Source organism: Diabrotica virgifera, chromosome 3 (genome assembly GCF_917563875.1).
Source record: "Diabrotica virgifera virgifera chromosome 3, PGI_DIABVI_V3a".
Lineage (NCBI taxonomy): Eukaryota > Metazoa > Arthropoda > Insecta > Coleoptera > Chrysomelidae > Diabrotica > Diabrotica virgifera.
Window position 1 is genome coordinate 67551308 of NC_065445.1, and position 19256 is coordinate 67570563.

Genomic DNA, 19256 nt, shown 5'->3' on the forward strand with positions numbered 1-19256 from the left:
AGAAAACAAAAACTGGAGCCCGCCAAAGCATATATGAAGTTTACGGCGCCACTGTGCCGTAACGGTTGCTTATACGAAAAAAATGAATAGGACCTAATTTTTAGAGTAAATAGTGGTCTTTAACCTTGTATAAGTTTTGTTTAAAAAGAATGCATAGGCAATGAAAAAATCGTAAAAACATGCTCGCCAAGGGATAGGGGTAGTTTCTGCAGTATATTTTCAAGGATAGGGGTGGTTTCCGCAGGGATGTTGCAATAATCATATATATATTTTTGAAAAGCACTATTGATGGAAATCGCTTTTGGTGTCCATGCATGGGTAATAATAACGTGCACAAAATTATATATGAAGCATATTAATAAAGGGCATTGTGTGTGAAGGATTCCAAGAAAATCACTTTATTTATTAATTCTTCTTTTTTTATGGGTGGTTCCGGGGAAAAAATGGGGGTGCATTATACAAATTTGTAAATAGCACCAGCACATGGGTAATCTCTGAAAGTCTTTTTACTCTAGCATAAACGGTTCAGATGGTATAAACAGGGGTTTTTTAAAATGTAACACCATGTAATTAAAAATAGGGCAATTACCCTTGAGTACAACCTATACCAAAAAATCGGTTACTTATTTATGAATAATTGTCGCAGGACTTCTTTGTAATTTCCGTTACACTTAGGGAAAAATATATTTTTTTTACAAACATCTTTTTTAAAAACTTGTCAATTTTGGGGCGCCACCCCCGCTAAACGGTGGATGATAGACATATGCTGTCGGAAATAAATCGTAGAAAATATAGTCCTTTTTATATTTCTATAAAAAATTTTTTTTTGTAAAAGGTACAGGAAGGGCTACGTTCCGCAAAAACCACAAATTACCCCCTTTAAAGGGGTGAAAAAGGGGGTTCCGGGGCGAAATTTTTTCAGAAAAAGTTAGTCTTATAATAAGCACCCCTTGATATACCAGAAAAAAAATTAAACCGGACTTATGTCCATTTTGCAAGGTTCAACCTTTGTTTCCTACACTACTATCAATTCAAAATATTCCCGATGCCATGTCAAATATTTAAAATTGTCACTGTCTGACTGACAATATGCTGACAATATTCTATTCGACTGGGTGCGTTGTATGACAAAGATAGATTTGGAAAATATTACCACCGACATTACCATTTTTTTCGAATCCTGAAAAAACCAATAATAATTTTTGAAAAATTTAAACGCAGAATGAAAGACTAAATTATTACCGAGGGCCGAAAGTCACTTAGAATAAATAATAAATAAAAAGTTTATTTTGAATGAGATATTTGAAATTAAAAATCACACTAAATTTTCTCTTAGTTTTTCACCCCTGTAACTTATTAAAATAAACATTATAGAAGTTCTCAGGGACTTTCGGTCCTCGCTGATAACGTAATCTTTCATTCTGCGTTTAAGTTTTTCAAAAATACTTATTAGTTTTCTCAGAATTCGAAAAAAATGAATCCTATTTGTATAGCATTGGAGCAGAAACTACGTACCCATCCCCTTAAGACCGAATTATAGTGTATTTAGTATATTATCTTAAAAACACTATCCTTAAACAGAAAAATCAGAAGAGGAAGCAAGATTTCAACTTTATAGGAATTAAAAAGGCTTGAGATTGGGCAAATCCTGGCTTTTCAACCTTTATCTTCAAAGTGATAATAACAATATGACAGTCGTGACGTCTCACTTCGGCTGTCAGCCTTAAAATCTCTTCGTATTTTTCTATATTTAAACTATATGTATTTATAGCAAATTTCTAATAATTTATTAATACATTAGCAAAAAATTAATAGTACAGTTTTAAATAATCTCTTGTTTTTGTAAATCACACATAAAGCATGTACATAAAATGGTCCCCCGCGTCGCCATAGTGTACCACGTGACCTATAATCATAGTTAACGCTCCCAGCGGATAGGTAATAGGTATAGACCTTGGGCTCACACTTAAAAAAATTATTACCTCCCCCATGAGACTTTTTTTATTCAGTTATTCATGTCGAGTCAACAACTTTTCTAATACGGAAAACTTTCGGGAGGAGGACGTTTCGTAAATATAGAGGTTTTCAAACTTTGGTGCGTCCGACAACTGGATTACCCTTAAAAATTTGTCGGACAATAACACCAGTAAATTGTAAGTATTTTTATCAAACAATCCTGCAAAAAATTCATCATTTATGACTCCATATAGGCCAGGAACCGAAGCTTGTCACCTCGCAATTTTTACAGAATGGATCGATTTGCTTGAAAATTTGAGAATAAGTACTGGATAGTCCAAGGATCAAAATCTATATGATTCCGAAAGGCGGTTTTGCCATGGGGGTGGTTGCCACCCCATCTCGGGGGTGGAAACTTTTTGTTATATTTTGACCGTAAAAGTTGATAAAAAAGTTCATTCCAAGCAAAAAATGTTCTATACATTCTTTTGATAAAATTAATATTTTCGATTTATTCGCTATCGAAAGTGTTAGTTTTGTATAGAAAAAATCAATGTTTTTCGATCCTACTCATTTACGATTCATTCAATTTTTGCCGTAGAAAAAATTTTTTCAAACCAAGTTCTTGGGAATTAAATAACCTACAATTTTATATTAATACATTTTTTCGTATCTCTAATGCTAATCTTTAATTCGTTATTCGCTTTTAACTCCAGTTTTTTTAAAACGAATCATTCTAAGCCAGTCAAACTTCTAGAATCTATCATTAATACATAAATAAATAAGAATAAATAAGCCCAATGACTAAAAACACCGCTAACTTGCACTATTATGCTTCCAATTTTATTTCTCCTTTATTTTTTCAAAAAAATTGATTTTTTAACCGTAACTTTTTTATTTTTTATCCTAGAAAGTTTGGTAAAAGATAATTTTGTAGGCTTTTATAAGATCTATAAGCCTATTAATATTAAATCTTTTTAAAATCCTCAGTCGCAAAAAGAGGTGACTTTTAAAGGGTTGGTAAATGTGGTTTTTGTATGTTATTACAAGTTTTAATTGTCAATAGCTCACTCAATTTTTGCCGCAGAAAAAAATTTTGTAAACTGTTTTCTTGGGAATTAAATAAGCTACAATTTCTTATTTAAACATTTTTTCGTATCTCTGATGCTAATCTGGCTATTCTGAAGAAAAGACCATTTTTTTCCAAACTACAAAAATTCGTTATTCATTTTTAGCTCTTTTTTTTTTTAAACTAATCATTCTAAGCCGGTCAAACTTCTACAACCCATTAATAATACATAAATAAAAAAGACCAAATAAGGTTAATGACTAATTTTAATTAGGGTGGTGATTAGGGGGTTGCTTGCGATCACAATTTCGCTGAAAAAAAATGGGGACTGACATTCTTTTCATTATAAGTCACTTAATTTTTGAGCTAGAGACTTTTTTCATTTCTGGAGATAGATATTTTTAAGTTCTTTAAATTAGTTTAAACCAGTTGTCCTAAAAAAATGCATAGTTTTTCCGTCTTTTGACTTTGAAACTACAATATTTAGCATTTGACGAAGAAGAGCCAACATATAATAAAGTATAGCTCGATTACTATTGGTCTTAAAGAGAATTTAAAAAAACGTTTTTGTTTATTTTTTCAAAAGGTACATTTTTGTTAAGTAAAGTTATTTTGATAAAACGAAAACTTTTGGAGTTATTAGCAGAAAACTTCTTACAATCATTAATTTTTTTGATATATGTAAAATTCATATTTTCAAAATATCAATTTTATTAAAAAAAATGTATAGAACGTTTTTTGCTTAGAATGAACGTTTTTACCAACTTTTGCGATTAAAATATAATAAAAAATTTCCACCCCCGAGATGGGGTGGCAACCACCCCCATGGTAAAAGCGCCTTTCGGCAAGATATAGATTTTGATCTTTGAACTATTCACTACTTATTCTCAAATTTTTAAGCAAATCGATCCATTCTGTAAAAATTGCGAGGTTTTGTCCTATTTTAAGCTTCATTACTTGGACTAATAGTGCCCTCCCCATATGGGGTGCTATAAAGAGTCATAAAATTTATACCCTCAGAGCTGATTTTTGCAAGATTGTTTAATAAAAAAATTTCCGTATAGGGCTTTTCATTCACAGTCATTTGTTTCGAGCTCCTGTCTTATGTCGTATATTCCGTGCATATTAATATTATACACAGATTATATGACCACAGCTCGAAACAAATGACAATCAATGAAAAGCCTTATTAGAAAAGTTGTTCGACTCGACATGAATAACTGAGTAAAAAAGTCATAAGGGTGAGGGAGGTAATACATTTTTTTTCAACTGTGGGCCCCAGACCTTGTAGGTAGCTAGGGGAAGTGCGGGCAAAAGGGGTACTTAAGGTTTAAATTGGGATTTAAAAAAAATCTGTAACTTTTAAGGTCTTAAAATAAGACAAATATCATTGTTATAGTAGTAACTATTTATTAATAAAATTGAAATTTAAAAAAAGTCAAAGTTTTTTTTATTATATGAAAAAACAGAAACTAATGTAAATTGCCCCATTGTGCCCGTTGTATAGGGTAAAATGGGGTACCAAATTGAAACCAAGAAAAGCCTATTGACAAAATTCGCATACAAGTACTACTTCATCATCCTCATCTTCTACACCCGCACATGAATTTTTAGCCTATTTAAGGCAACTAGATCAGCTTATCCATCCTTCTGTGGAAATTGAATAAAAGTTTCCGCAGAACCAGTCAGTGTCACTATCTTCGCCTTCTGAATCTGACTACTTTTTTAGTTTTATTCAATTGCGATTTCTTACTCGTCTGTGATTTGGTTTGATCATCAGCTATCTTACTTGGTATGGTAAAAGGGTAAAGACTACCAATAGGTATGGTAAAAAGGGTACCCCATTTTACCCTACCTAGTGGTACCCCATTTTGCCCAAAGAGCAGATTTTGAGATTATGACCTGTTTAAATTATTACAAGTTTTTATTTTTTAACATAATGACAAACGAATACTCTAGAACACATTCACTGTTAGTTGGAAGTAATGATATTAAATAATAAATTGTTTTAGTAATATGTACTAACGATGGATTATTTTTCGGCCGATATTATAACTTGGTTAACTAAAAACGCACATGTACCTACTCTTCACAACAATCAACTAACAATTAATTATATCTGCTTTATGACAGAAGGCGTAAACAGGCGTCTATAATATAATTTCATTAACGTAGTATAGATGGAGCGAGTGATATTGAAAAAAAAAGGGGGTACCCCGTTTTAGGCAGCTACCCCGTTTTGCCCGCGTTTCCCCTACATTATAGGTCTCATAAAAGAGACAAAATATGAACTACAATTACCAAAAATATACTTTTATTTATCAAAATTTATATAAAAAAAAAGACAATTTAGTTTTTGGGATCGAAAATATAAAAATACAAAAAGAAATATGGCAAGCAAACATGAAAGGGCGAATGAATATTAATATAAAAAGGAGAAGGAAAAGGTGGATATACCTAACGACCTTAAGCAAAAACCCAGGGAAATAAATTTAAAAAGGACAAATTTTAGTCTTAATATTTTTATTGTTATAAATAGGTAAAATTATCTAAATATTTAATAGTTATGACATAGTTATCGTTAAAAATTACTTATTCTATTACATATTATTAGTCAGGATGTTAAAGAGTGAGAGCGTTCTTGATCCAGTCCAAATATTTAGCTATATCAGTAAATACTACATAATGCGATGAATCACATCGGAATTGATTTTGTAACGCCACACTTATGGACACCATTCCCCTTATCTCCCAAATGGGGTTATTTGGACTGGAGCCTGATCTTGGGAACACCATTCCGCCGCCAGAGTCACCATTGCATACTGAGGTACCTAGAGGATACATACATTTTGATATCTATTAGGCATTTCTTTTGGTAATAGGTACAGTATACCATTTGTAATACTTTGGATGGCATTATACACGGTGAGGCAAATAAAGGGCCTATTAGAAATATCTCGAGAACTAAAGGCAACAGAATCATGAAAATGGGAATAAAGGGGTTTTGAAGGATGATCTATTAAATGAAAATATTTTCATCTCTTTGCAACTTCCGGTTATACCGGAAGTTGCTTATAACTTCGTTTTTTTTAAATGGAACACCCTGTATATTTTTACATTTTTCGATTCTCTTCGATGTCTTCTTTCTTAAAATATGAGGTTTTGTAATATTATACAGGGTATTTTAAAAGATAATTATATTTTTTTATTAATTTCGTAGCAACATTTACACCCTGTAGAATTGTAGTAGTTTGACATCTAAAACTCTACTTACGTTCAAATGATTTTTAATATACTCTACTATTGTTAAGAATCATTAGTATAGCTAAATTTTTAATTTTAGTATACAGGGTTGGTCGAAACTCGGAATGAGTATTTTCTGAGTTTTCTTAAATGGAACACCCTGTATTTTAGTATTGTAATGAAATGATATTTTATGGTACTTTTTTATTTCTTAAGCATTCCCTATACCTAACTGCTTTAATTTGTGCTTAATTGTTAATCGCACCAACAATCTTAACTACGTAGGTATTTTGATAGCTAAACCATTATTGGTAATTTTAAGGATCAGTCGGGATTAATATGTATTTATTTCTGAAAAATTATTTAGGATTGAGTATTTTCACGGCCAACCTAATAAAATTTTACGTATTTTTTGGTTCAATTAATGTTTAGCTTGAATCACCAATAACTCACAAATTAAAGCAGTTAGGTATAGGGAATGCTTAAGAAATAAAAAAGTACTATAAAATATCATTTCATTACAATACAAAAATACAGGGTGTTCCATTTAAGAAACCTCAGAAAATACTCATTCCGAGTTTCGACCAACCCTGTGTACTAAAATTTAAAATTTAGCTATACTAATGATTCTTAACAATAGTAGACTATATTAAAAATCATTTGAACGTAAGTAGAGTTTTAGATGTCAAACTACTACAATTCTACAGGGTGTGAATGTTGCTACGAAATTAATAAAAAAAACGTAATTATCTTTTAAAATACCCTGTATAATATTACAAAACCTCATATTTTAAGAAAGAAGACATCGAAGAGAATCCAACAATGTAAAAATATACAGGGTGTCCCATTAAAAAAAAACGAAGTTATACGCAACTTCCGGTATAACCGGAAGTTGCAGAGATGAAAATATTTTCATTTAATAGATCATCCTTCAAAACCCCTTTATTCCAATTTTCATGATTCTGTTGCCTTTAGTTCTCGAGATATTTCTAATAGGCCAGTTATCTGCCTCACCCTATATATAATTACTAGTTTTGGAGATGGAAAGCTTAAGGATGTGGATTCTTAGTTTCATAGTTGGGGCACAAAACTTACAAATACATGGACAAAGAGAGCAAAACAAAAATCGTCTCCCATCAGAAAAGTCATCGAACTTAATTTACAATTTCTAAATGTTTCAGACCAAATGAAATAGAACAACGGAACATCTGTGTAGCTTTCCCACGTTGCTGCATATAAGATAAAAATTGCCATGATCGTCGCTACATTCGTCACGGATAGACACATTAAGAAGAAGAAGTATCTGTTATTCCAGCTACATCTGTTAAGTATCTTGGTACAACTGATGTTTTGTGAGCGGCCGTGGAGTAACGGCATAATCGCTGGCCTCATACGCCAGCGCACGTGGGTTCGAGCCCTGCCAAAGGCAAACCATTTTCATTTCCAATAATGACACGAGCCGTCTCACCGTGCCTCGGAGAGCACGTTAAGCCGTCGGTCCCCCTGGGCTAGTGTACATCGGCACTAGTTACTTAAAACAGGGTTAAAGATGTAAATGGCGCCGGAACTGTCCTAAAGGATCTCCCCGGCAAAAATGCCATACGATATTATTATTATACTGATGTTTTGTTTTAAATCTTAAGCAGCATCGTGTCTATTGGAGAGATTAATTTCTAAATAAGTATTTAAATTGTGATATAACTTAATCGCAAAAGTTTTACACCTTCAAAAATTATACTCATTTTCAAAGTTGATTTTTTTGTTAACGGATTAACGAATCCTGCTATTTTTTTATTATTTTACATTTTTCTTTGGTATTTACACTGTTGGGCAAAGTTTACTCAAACTTCTTTTTTGAGATTATACCGGGTGGAAGAAAATAAATACTTTTATGAGACAACCTGTAGGGATGAAAAGATACAAAGGTGGGTATACATCGAACTCATGTCATAGTTTCATGTTTTGTGAACATTTTATTTTTTTAATTTCCCTGATATCTGTAAAAACAAAGAAAGTAGACGGTTTTACTCTTTAACATTTGTGTTTTAACTGAAACAATACTAAATTAACAATAAAAGATAAGAGTTAACAAAATAAAAAACAGAAAGAAACAAAGTAAATAATTAATATCGCGTGTTTTCACTATATTTCTAATAACAGCTTCACATCGCCTAGGCATGCTGGATATTAAGCAGGCTATTTGAGTAGTTTTTATATCTTTCAGGAAAGCAGGAAGGGGCTTACGAAGTCTTAATTGTCTACCGACAATATCCCATAAGTGATCAATAGGGTTCATGTCGGGACTGCGAGGGGGCCATTTCAATATCTGAATATTTATCTCACTTAAATATTGAGTAACGACACGCCAGCGACCTGTGAGCAGCAATTTGGTATGAAAATAAACATTAAAAAAACCAAAGTGATGTCAATCCGAAAAAACCAAAACGTACCTCAACCTTGCACAATAAATGGGCACATTTTAGAACAAGTCAATAGATTTAAGTACTTGGGATGTTGGATCGATAGCAGCCTAAATCCTGATCTAGAAATAAGATCGAGAATATAACAGGCCAGAAAATCTTTCGAAAAAATCAAAAAACTGCTTTGTGATTCTCGAATAAAACTCGAAATTCGACTACGTTTATCCAAATGCTACGTCTGGTCGACTCTTCTCTATGCAGTTGAGACATGGACCCTTAAAACATCAACCGTAAATATGTTGGAGGCCTTTGAAATGTGGATCTACCGGAGAATTCTCAAAATTTCGTGGACATCGTATACCTCAAACGAAGAAGTGCTGCATAGAATAGGCAAGGCAAGAGAACTTTTCAACACAGTGTAAGTTAGAAAAACATCATACCTAGGCCACATACTGAGAAATAAAAAGTACCAATATGCTCAACTTATAGTGAAAGGAAAGATCGAGGGAAGGAGAGGACTAGGAAGAAAAAGACTATCGTGGCTCAGAAACATCCGACAACGGACAGGGCTAAATTTTGAACAACTAATAAGAACAGCTGAAGACAGAGAAGAGTTTGCAATTGTAGTAGCCAACCTCCATTGAGGAGACGGCACTTTTGAGAAGAAGAAGAACGACACGCGATACGCGAGGAGGCCGTTACTTTATCATACATTAAGATGAAGTTATTCCCTATATAAGGTGCGAAATGAACAAAAGTCACCAAATCCGTTCTTGCTGTCGAGGAAATTCCACCCCAAAACATCACACAGCCTCCATTAAACAATCTCGTTTCTTTTATGTTGCGCTGTGCATACCGCTCACCTGGTCGACAAATAACTCTTATAAGCGTCGATCTGATCGTTAGAATGTTTTTTTGTTTTTAAAGTTTTCTTAACTATTCTTATTATTTGTTATTGTTAATTTAGTATTGTTTCAGTTGGTTAAAAAGTCTATATAAAGAGTCTAATAAAACCGTTTATTTTCTTTGTTTTTAAAGATATCAGGAAAATTCAAAAAACAAAATGTTCACAAAACATAAGACTACAACATGATTTTGATAAATACCCACCCTTGTCTCTACAGGGTGTCAGGGTGTCTCAAACGTAACATAAGAAAATCATTTCTTTCTTCCACCCGGAATAAACTGAAAAAAAAAGTTTGAGTAAACTGATTTGCTTACGATAAAAACCTGGTCTGATTCTAATTTACTCTCTTTTAACGTGGATAAGACAGTAGCATTATCCTATAAAAGTGCTCTTCAACCCCTGCTTGTTAATAACAGCCAGATCTCTACCGTTGATTCTGTAAAATTTCTTGGTATTTTTTTAGACAGCAACCTCAAATGGTCCCTTCATATCGATTTGTTAAGTAAGAAACTCGCCTCAGCCTGCTATGCTATAAAATCTGTTTCGAAAGAACTCAATTTAGCATCTTCTAAACTAACATATTTTTCCTTGATCGAGTCTCATCTTCGATATGGTCTTCCTTTTTGGGGTTCTAGTACAGCTGCCCAATTAGATGTTATTTTTAAATTACAAAAAAGAGCAATAAGGTATCTGTCTGGCCTCAGAAGAACAACACATTGCAGAAGTTACTTCAAAGATCACGGAATTTTAACCCTTACATCTTTATATATTTTAGAAATTGTTTGCTTAATTCGTAAACACATGCATGTCTTTCCAGCAAGGCCTTATCATGACTACTCCACCAGAAATTCAAATTTTGATATCTACCGATCCCGTCCTCTGAGTTAGTAAAGAAATCTATATTATATTCCGCAAAAAAACTATACAACCATCTTCCTTTACAACTCAAATCTTCCCTATATAAGGTGCGAAAGGAACAAAAGTCACCAAATCCGTTCTTGCTGTCGAGGAAATTCCACCCCAAAACATCACACAGCCTCCATTAAACAATCTCGTTTCTTTTATGTTGCGCTGTGCATACCGCTCACCTGGTCGACAAATAACTCTTATAAGCGTCGATCTGATCGTTAGAATGTTTTTTTTTTTTTCAAAGTTTTCTTAACTATTCTTATTATTTGTTATTGTTAATTTAGTATTGCTTCAGTTGGTTAAAAAGTCTATATAAAGAGTCTAATAAAACCGTTTATTTTCTTTGTTTTTAAAGATATCAGGAAAATTCAAAAAACAAAATGTTCACAAAACATAAGACTACAACATGATTTTGATAAATACCCACCCTTGTCTCTACAGGGTGTCAGGGTGTCTCAAACGTAACATAAGAAAATCATTTCTTTCTTCCACCCGGAATAAACTGAAAAAAAAAAGTTTGAGTAAACTGATTTGCTTACGATAAAAACCTGGTCTGACTCTAATTTACTCTATTTTAACGTGGATAAGACAGTAGCATTATCCTATAAAAGTGCTCTTCAACCCCTGCTTGTTAATAACAGCCAGATCTCTACCGTTGATTCTGTAAAATTTCTTGGTATTTTTTTAGACAGCAACCTCAAATGGTCCCTTCATATCGATTTGTTAAGTAAGAAACTCGCCTCAGCCTGCTATGCTATAAGATCTGTTTCGAAAGAACTCAATTTAGCATCTTCTAAACTAACATATTTTTCCTTGTTCGAGTCTCATCTTCGATATGGTCTTCCTTTTTGGGGTTCTAGTACAGCTGCCCAATTAGATGTTATTTTTAAATTACAAAAAAGAGCAATAAGGTATCTGTCTGGCCTCAGAAGAACAACACATTGCAGAAGTTACTTCAAAGATCACGGAATTTTAACCCTTGCATCTTTATATATTTTAGAAATTGTTTGCTTAATTCGTAAACACATGCATGTCTTTCCAGCAAGGCCTTATCATGACTACTCCACCAGAAATTCAAATTTTGATGTCTATTTACCGATCCCGTCCTCTGAGTTAGTAAAGAAATCTATATTATATTCCGCAAAAAAACTATACAACAATCTTCCTTTACAACTCAAATCTTCCCTATATAAGGTGCGAAAGGAACAAAAGTCACCAAATCCGTTCTTGCTGTCAAGGAAATTCCACCCCAAAACATCACACAGCCTCCATTAAACAATCTCGTTTCTTTTATGTTGCGCTGTGCATACCGCTCACCTGGTCGACAAATAACTCACTCTTATAAGCGTCGATCTGATCGTTAGAATGTTTTTTTGTTTTCAAAGTTTTCTTAACTATTCTTATTATTTGTTATTGTTAATTTAGTATTGCTTCAGTTGGTTAAAAAGTCTATATAAAGAGTCTAATAAAACCGTTTATTTTCTTTGTTTTTAAAGATATCAGGAAAATTCAAAAAACAAAATGTTCACAAAACATAAGACTACAACATGATTTTGATAAATACCCACCCTTGTCTCTACAGGGTGTCAGGGTGTCTCAAACGTAACATAAGAAAATCATTTCTTTCTTCCACCCGGAATAAACTGAAAAAAAAAAAGTTTGAGTAAACTGATTTGCTTACGATAAAAACCTGGTCTGAGTCTAATTTACTCTCTTTTAACGTGGATAAGACAGTAGCATTATCCTATAAAAGTGCTCTTCAACCCCTGCTTGTTAATAACAGCCAGATCTCTACCGTTGATTCTGTAAAATTTCTTGGTATTTTTTTAGACAGCAACCTCAAATGGCCCCTTCATGTCGATTTGTTAAGTAAGAAACTCGCCTCAGCCTGCTATGCTATAAGATCTGTTTCGAAAGAACTCAATTTAGCATCTTCTAAACTAACATATTTTTCCTTGTTCGAGTCTTATCTTCGATATGGTCTTCCTTTTTGGGGTTCTAGTACAGCTGCCCAATTAGATGTTATTTTTAAATTACAAAAAAGAGCAATAAGGTATCTGTTTGGCCTCAGAAGAACAACACATTGCAGAAGTTACTTCAAAGATCACGGAATTTTAACCCTTACATCTTTATATATTTTAGAAATTGTTTGCTTAATTCGTAAACACATGCATGTCTTTCCAGCAAGGCCTCATCATGACTACTCCACCAGAAATTCAAATTTTGATGTCTATTTACCGATCCCGTCCTCTGAGTTAGTAAAGAAATCTATATTATATTTCGCAAAAAAACTATACAACCATCTTCCTTTACAACTCAAATCTGCAACATCTTTCCCCAAGTTCCGTAAAATGACAAAAGCTCATCTATCTGAAAGACCATATTATTCAGTAGAAGAGTTTCTTAATGACTAACTAAGAAATTACAGTAATGTACAAGTAACCAAACTTATCTATATTTGGGTGTCACATGCAGCAGCTTAAACTTAAACTTATTAGTTCCTATGTCTATAGTTTACTTGTTGTATGTTCACTTTGCAATTTTTATAAATTGTTGCAATATATCGATTTTGTTTTTTTTTCTTTACTTTATTAACTTATATTTTGTATTTGTTGTTATTGTTAGATATTATTTATTTATTTTTTCTGACTTTATATTAAGCTTTGTCCATAAAATTTGTATAATTTTTAGTGACAATAAAGCATATTTCTATTCTATTCAATTCTATTCTAAACCTTTAGTGTAAATACCAAAGAAAAATCTAAAATAATAAAAAAAAATGAGCGGAATTGGTTAATTAGGTCACGAGAAAGTCAACTATGAAAATGAGCATAATTTTAGTTGGTGCAAAGCTTTTGCGGTTAAGTTTATTCAGATTGATATGATTATTGTCCATTGTCCAAGTAATTTTACTGTTGTACAACCTATTGTAACATGGTCGGTAATCCTAAGTTGCGCGTACACTACATGAAGACACTTCTAATGTGGAATATCGTTAAAATGGGGCTAAGTGAAGAGGCCAACGAAGAAGAAGAAAATGCTCCTGGCGGAAGAAAGTAAGACACTGGACAGGCATGGACACACATTCGATACTAAGAACCGCTCAAGTTATAGCCAACCTTCAGTAATGGAGAAGGCACCTTAAGAAGAAAAAGGGGCTGAGTGAATAAGGAGTTATGTGAGCATTAATTGATACATAAATTGTTTTTATTGAAAAAAAACTTTAAAAAACATGTGTTCGTGGTTCCGCCATTTAGTTATTGCACATTTCAGTATTCGGTGAAGAGAGTTCTGATTCACTCCAGTTTTATAGCAACTACTACCTACATCTTTATACAAAAGTAAGGAAATATTATTAGAAGATCAATAGAAATGGAAAAACATTTAAGTATGAAAAATCTGCATGATCTGTTCAACGCAACTAATAACCACAGTCTGGTTGTTTATCCTGTTCTAAAGAGTAGTTTATTATTGTTAAATTGTCAAAGGACCCTGCAACACTTATTATGGAAAAGTGGCTCCGGTCAAATTTAACGAAAGTTTGGTCAATGATAGTTCTCAGTGCGTAGATTAAAAAAGTCCATGGGATCTAGGTTTGAAAAACTATTATTCTGAAGTTACAACCTTCTGAAGATATTGGGTTCAGGTGCTCGGAAAATATTTATTATTGAAAGAAGAGTGACTCATTTTCTTCATGCATATTTGCGTGTTACTTACGAATTCGTGGTATTTTAGTCTTCAGAAAACCTCAGAGAAGTCCTCAGAAAACTGAAGAAGTAGAATAGAAAATGTACTGCTATAGCGACATAAGAATTATCATGTTTTCATGAATGCTTCACACTTATCCAATACTAGCAGTTCCGCCTTATATTTAGAAAACTACTGAACAGTAGCGGATCTACGAGGGGAATAGGGGAATTCCCCCCGCAACATGACCCAGAATTAAAGAAAAAATTGTTGAAACACAAAAAACATTAGCTGACATGAAACTTGAACTACTGACAGACAAATTCAACCCAATAAACTCGATAGTTAGGAAAATTAAGGGAACTTATTGCATATAAGTCATTATCTATGACTTTTATGTAGTTTGGGTTTACCTATTTTAGGCCTTTTGGTTGGTGTTTTATTGGAAGTCTCCTCCCCCCAAGACAAATGTTCCGTCACTGTTACTGAAGCGCCTTAAAAAAACTGAGGAGCAACCACAAGTGCTGCTAGAGCAGCACAAGACATCTCACGTTTTCACGCATGCATAATAGAGTGTGTTAATACATTAGATATGCCGACGAATCAGTAGTTTTTACGAATAGCTTAGATGGTTTGCAAATAATAATGTCCCGCATATCCGATATAAGTAGTGAAGATAGACTTGATCTCAACATTAAAAAAAAAAACAAAGTAGGTACATGGTAGTCAGTAACGTGAAATATTAAAAACACGGCTTTTGGTTAACATACAACCAATTGATAGGGTGGACACCTACACATTCCTTGGTACCAACATAAACTGCCAATCGAACCTGTCTACGGGAATAAAACAACGCATATGAAAAGCAAGATTAGCGTTCGTAACGATGAAGTCTCTTTTCAAAAGTTACGACTTACAACTTGGTACCAAAATCTCTATTATCAGATGGTATATCTATTTTCGTTATACGGAGTAGAGGTCTGGACACTTTCTAAAGCTTCTTTAAGAAAACTCTAGGCCTTTGAGATGTGGTATTACAGAGGCATTTTAAGAATTTCATGGGTTGATCGTGTGTCTAATGTTCAGGTCCTTCGTATAATGGGCAAGGAATGGGAGATTATTAACACAATCAAAGAGCGCAAATTGAAATATATTAGTCATGTTATGAAAAATGAACGTAGATAAATATGGTTTATTGCAATTCATTCTTCATGGTAAGGTATTTGAAAAGAGAGGACAACGGAGAAGAATAATATTTTGGCTTCAAAACCTGAGAAAGTGGTTCAATACGTCTAAAATCGGACCATTTCTAATAGTAGCAAGCATTCGGAACAACGTTGGTCGCCAACATTCGGAAAGGATAGACACCGGAGGAAGAAGTTAAGGTCAATTTGAATCGTTTATGGCAAAATCGGGTTTATGTCTCTTCAACTATCTGTATGTTAATTTATTATTTTCTTTAATTTTGGAGTATTGTGGGAAGATTTACCTTATCCCCCCGTAGATCCGCCACTGTTCAGTAGTTTTCTGAAGATAAGGCGTAACTCTACAACTATACTGGTATTGGATTAGGGTGAAGCATTCGTGAAAACATGATAATTCTTATGTCGCTCTAGCAGCACATTTTCTATTGTTATTCTTCAGTTTTCTGAGGACTTTTCGGAGGTTTTCTGAAGACTAAAATACGATGGATTTATTTTTGACCACGAATTCATATGCAACACGCAAATATGCATCAAAATATCTTATTTCAATAATAAATATTTTCGTTCACTTGACCGTGAATTAGTGCAATTAACGTAAACCAAGCACCTGAATCCAATAACTTCAGAAGGCTCTAGCTTCAGAATAATAGGTTTTCAGACCTAGATCACATGGACTTTTTTAATCTACGCACTGAGAACTATCATTGACCAAACTTTCGTTAAATTTGACAGGGGCCACTTTTCCATAAGGAGTGATGCGGGGTCCTATAAACTGTAAGAATATAATACATACAATCTGATTATGTTACTTATCAGTATTAACATTTTCGAGTAAAAGCTATTAGTATATGCATAAATAGTAATATAAAATCAAGCTGAACATTAGGAAAATATTAATTTTAAGTACCAAAAGCCAAAAAAAGAGTAGATGAGCGAATTGGTAGCTACCTGCAGGCTGATTTTTCCAGTCCCCTTGCGAATACTGGTATCGAAAATATTTGATCAGAAAGTTAACGTATGTTGAGTAAGCCGCCCCCCTGTTTATTGCATAAGTTTCGTTTACGGGAGTCTTACCATTGTTAAAGCCTGCGCAGTAAGTATGGTCAGATGTAAATCTGGAATAGAACTCTGGAAAGGAGTATATGCAGGTTTCTTGTGATACCACAGGCATGTGAGCTTTCGTTAGTTGTTCAGTGACTCTGCCCGTCTCGTCAAATCCCCAACCGACGACAGTACCTAAAAATTAATAAGTACAAGCTCTATTAGGCATAAGTAACAAATAAATAACAATAGAATATTCTCTCTTTATACCGCTAGTGCGGCTTTGGGATTATAGCAGAGTACTCTGCTACTTTTTGGTCTTACAGTCTAAAAGGAAGGTAACAGGACCAGTGCTACGCTTCAACCGCCCATCAATATGCCTATTTTTACCAAAGGTACTCACTTTATTCAAGCAGAGTCGACCTGTGGCCTTTAGAAATGAGTATATTAGGGGAAGTCTAGGTGTGGCACTCAGTGGTGGCTAGTCAGAGGAGGCAAGGGAGGCTTAGCCTCCCCAATAATTTTTTACACATGCTACACTGTTTTGTTTACTTTGCTATTTTGCTTCGCGTTAGGGATATCGGAAAAAGTTATTTGAACAAGTTGTTCCAAATAATGTTCTAACCCCACATACCAAATTTCATCACAAAATTCGCACGTTTAGTTTTTTCATTATTTGTAGTCAGGATCCTAAAACTGGAGCGGAGGCTGCTGGCCGGAAAGTCTCACTTGCTAATGCTCCGCGCAGCCCAGCAGCGTTTAAGGAGACCCGGTCTCCTTAGCGCTGCATTATCGCTTAACGCACACGCTGCTCGGAGATTTACCAAGGGCGGCTAATCGGCCAGCAGCCTCCGCTCCAATTTTAGGATCCTGACTACAAATAATGAAAAAACTAAAAATGCGAATTTTGTGATGAAATTTGGTATGTGGAGTTAGAATAATATTTGGAACAACTTGTTCCGATATTTGTAATGCAAAGCAAAATATCGGTAATTTACCGTGTTTTTGGATTCGCAGTAGGCCGCTTTTAGAATTAAAAAAAAATTCAGTTGAGTATCTTAAAAAATGTGAACCTTCAACCTGTATGGACTGCAAAACTTCAAATCTGTATTTATTTTGATATGCATCAACAAATAAACGACACAAACTTTGGTAATACACTTTTACAATTAGACTAACTTTTACAATTAGAAACGACACAAACTTTGGTAATAAACTTTTACAATTAGACTATTTTTAAAATTATATGATATGAAATTATGAATTATGATGATATTATAAAATGTAAATAAAAAATGGTCAAAAAAATGGGGCCTTAAATTAGATTTTTTTGGCAAATTTTTTTTGCTAGTGCAAATTTGTCTAGATATTTTACAATTAGGTATAGCCTCCCCTATTGAAAAAATCACGAGCCGCCAATGGCACCAAGATAGAATTGTGTGGAGAAATGCAATTAGGGAAGCCGACCCCGCATAGGGATAAGGCAAAGAGAATGATGATTATATGAGTCGACCTGTGGCCTTTAGATATTTTATAAATATCTAGATGTTCTCGCCGGTGCTGGGGATCGATCCCCAGAGTTCTGCTTACAGACGCGTTAGATGTGCTCCACAGGTGCACATATTTATACAGGGAGAGGCCCATACAATACACAGGCTAATACAGGGTCAATATCCTATAAGCATAACCCAAGGAGCCGATTAAACAAGGCTATATCCGGAGATAAAAGCAGACCCCGTTCTAGACATGCCCCTAGGTAGACCAAATGGTCCAAAGGTCTAGTTTTGATAAACATTTTAATACCATAGTACGAAAGAGGAAAGACTGGGAAACGGGTGCACCAGTAATGGCAAGGTTGGTATACAGACGGCTACAAAACCAATGAAGATACAGGGGCTTACTATATATAGAACAATACCAAGGACATAAGTCCGCTTAAGCTTGGGAACATATGCCACCATATTTCACGTAGAAGTTGCCGCTATAAAAAGGTGTGCTGTAGATGTCCCCAAGTGGAGAATGACTCGATCATCTCGGATAATTTAGCAGCTCTAAAAGCCCTCAGTTCTGTGTAGATTAATTCACAGATTATGTGGAATCGTTTTATCTCCCATGTAAGTGAGGGATGTAACATTGATATCAAATTTAAACTACAGCCAACGATCACATGTGAAAATTGAAGGGGAATTGTCAGAAGAAATGGAGATAAGGAGAGGGTCAGGCAAGGTTGCATACTGTCGCCGTTATTGTTTAATGCTTATTCTGAAGAAATCAATAAAGAAGCTAGGTAGGCTTACTAGTAGGCTAGTAGACTAAAATTAAAAATATTTTATGCCCAAAGATCTGACATTGGCCTTCAGAATAATTAAATGTTATGTACACAGTGTGCTTCACTATGGAGCTAAATCATAGACATTAAACCGAAATGCAATAAATCGACTTAACTCGTTTAAAATGTGGAATTTAGAAGAGTGTTAAGGATTTCATGGGTACATAGAGTCGTAAATATAGAAGTGTTACGTAGAATAAACAGATAGAGGGAAATGAAAAACACAATAACAGAAAGGAAATACAGGGGAAATAAATTTAGTAGACTAAAATTAAAAATATTTTATGCCCAAAGATCTGACATTGGCCTTCAGAATAATTAAATGTTATGTACACAGTGTGCTTCACTATGGAGCTAAATCATAGATATTAAACCGAAATGCAATAAATCGACTTAACTCGTTTAAAATGTGGAATTTAGAAGAGTGTTAAGGATTTCATGGGTACATAGATTCGTAAATATAGAAGTGTTACGTAGAATAAACAGATAG

General features: G+C 33.9%; 1 protein-coding gene across 4 annotated transcripts in view; it reads right to left on the reverse strand.

Annotated features, from left to right (window-relative positions):
* Window positions 1-5531: 5531 nt before the first annotated feature.
* LOC126881887 (phenoloxidase-activating factor 1-like) overlaps window positions 5532-19256 on the reverse strand; it is a 134836-nt gene continuing 121111 nt past the window's right edge. For 2 of the 4 annotated variants that reach the window (XM_050646536.1, XM_050646537.1), the window contains exons 6-7: window positions 16345-16632; window positions 5532-5856 (exon numbers count right to left, since the gene is read on the reverse strand). In XM_050646536.1, the coding sequence (XP_050502493.1) occupies window positions 5648-5856; window positions 16345-16632 (497 nt within the window). In that variant the 3' untranslated portion in view covers window positions 5532-5647. The remainder of the gene's footprint in view (window positions 5857-16344; window positions 16633-19256) is intronic. The other 2 variants (XM_050646538.1, XM_050646539.1) reach the window with 1 other exon arrangement.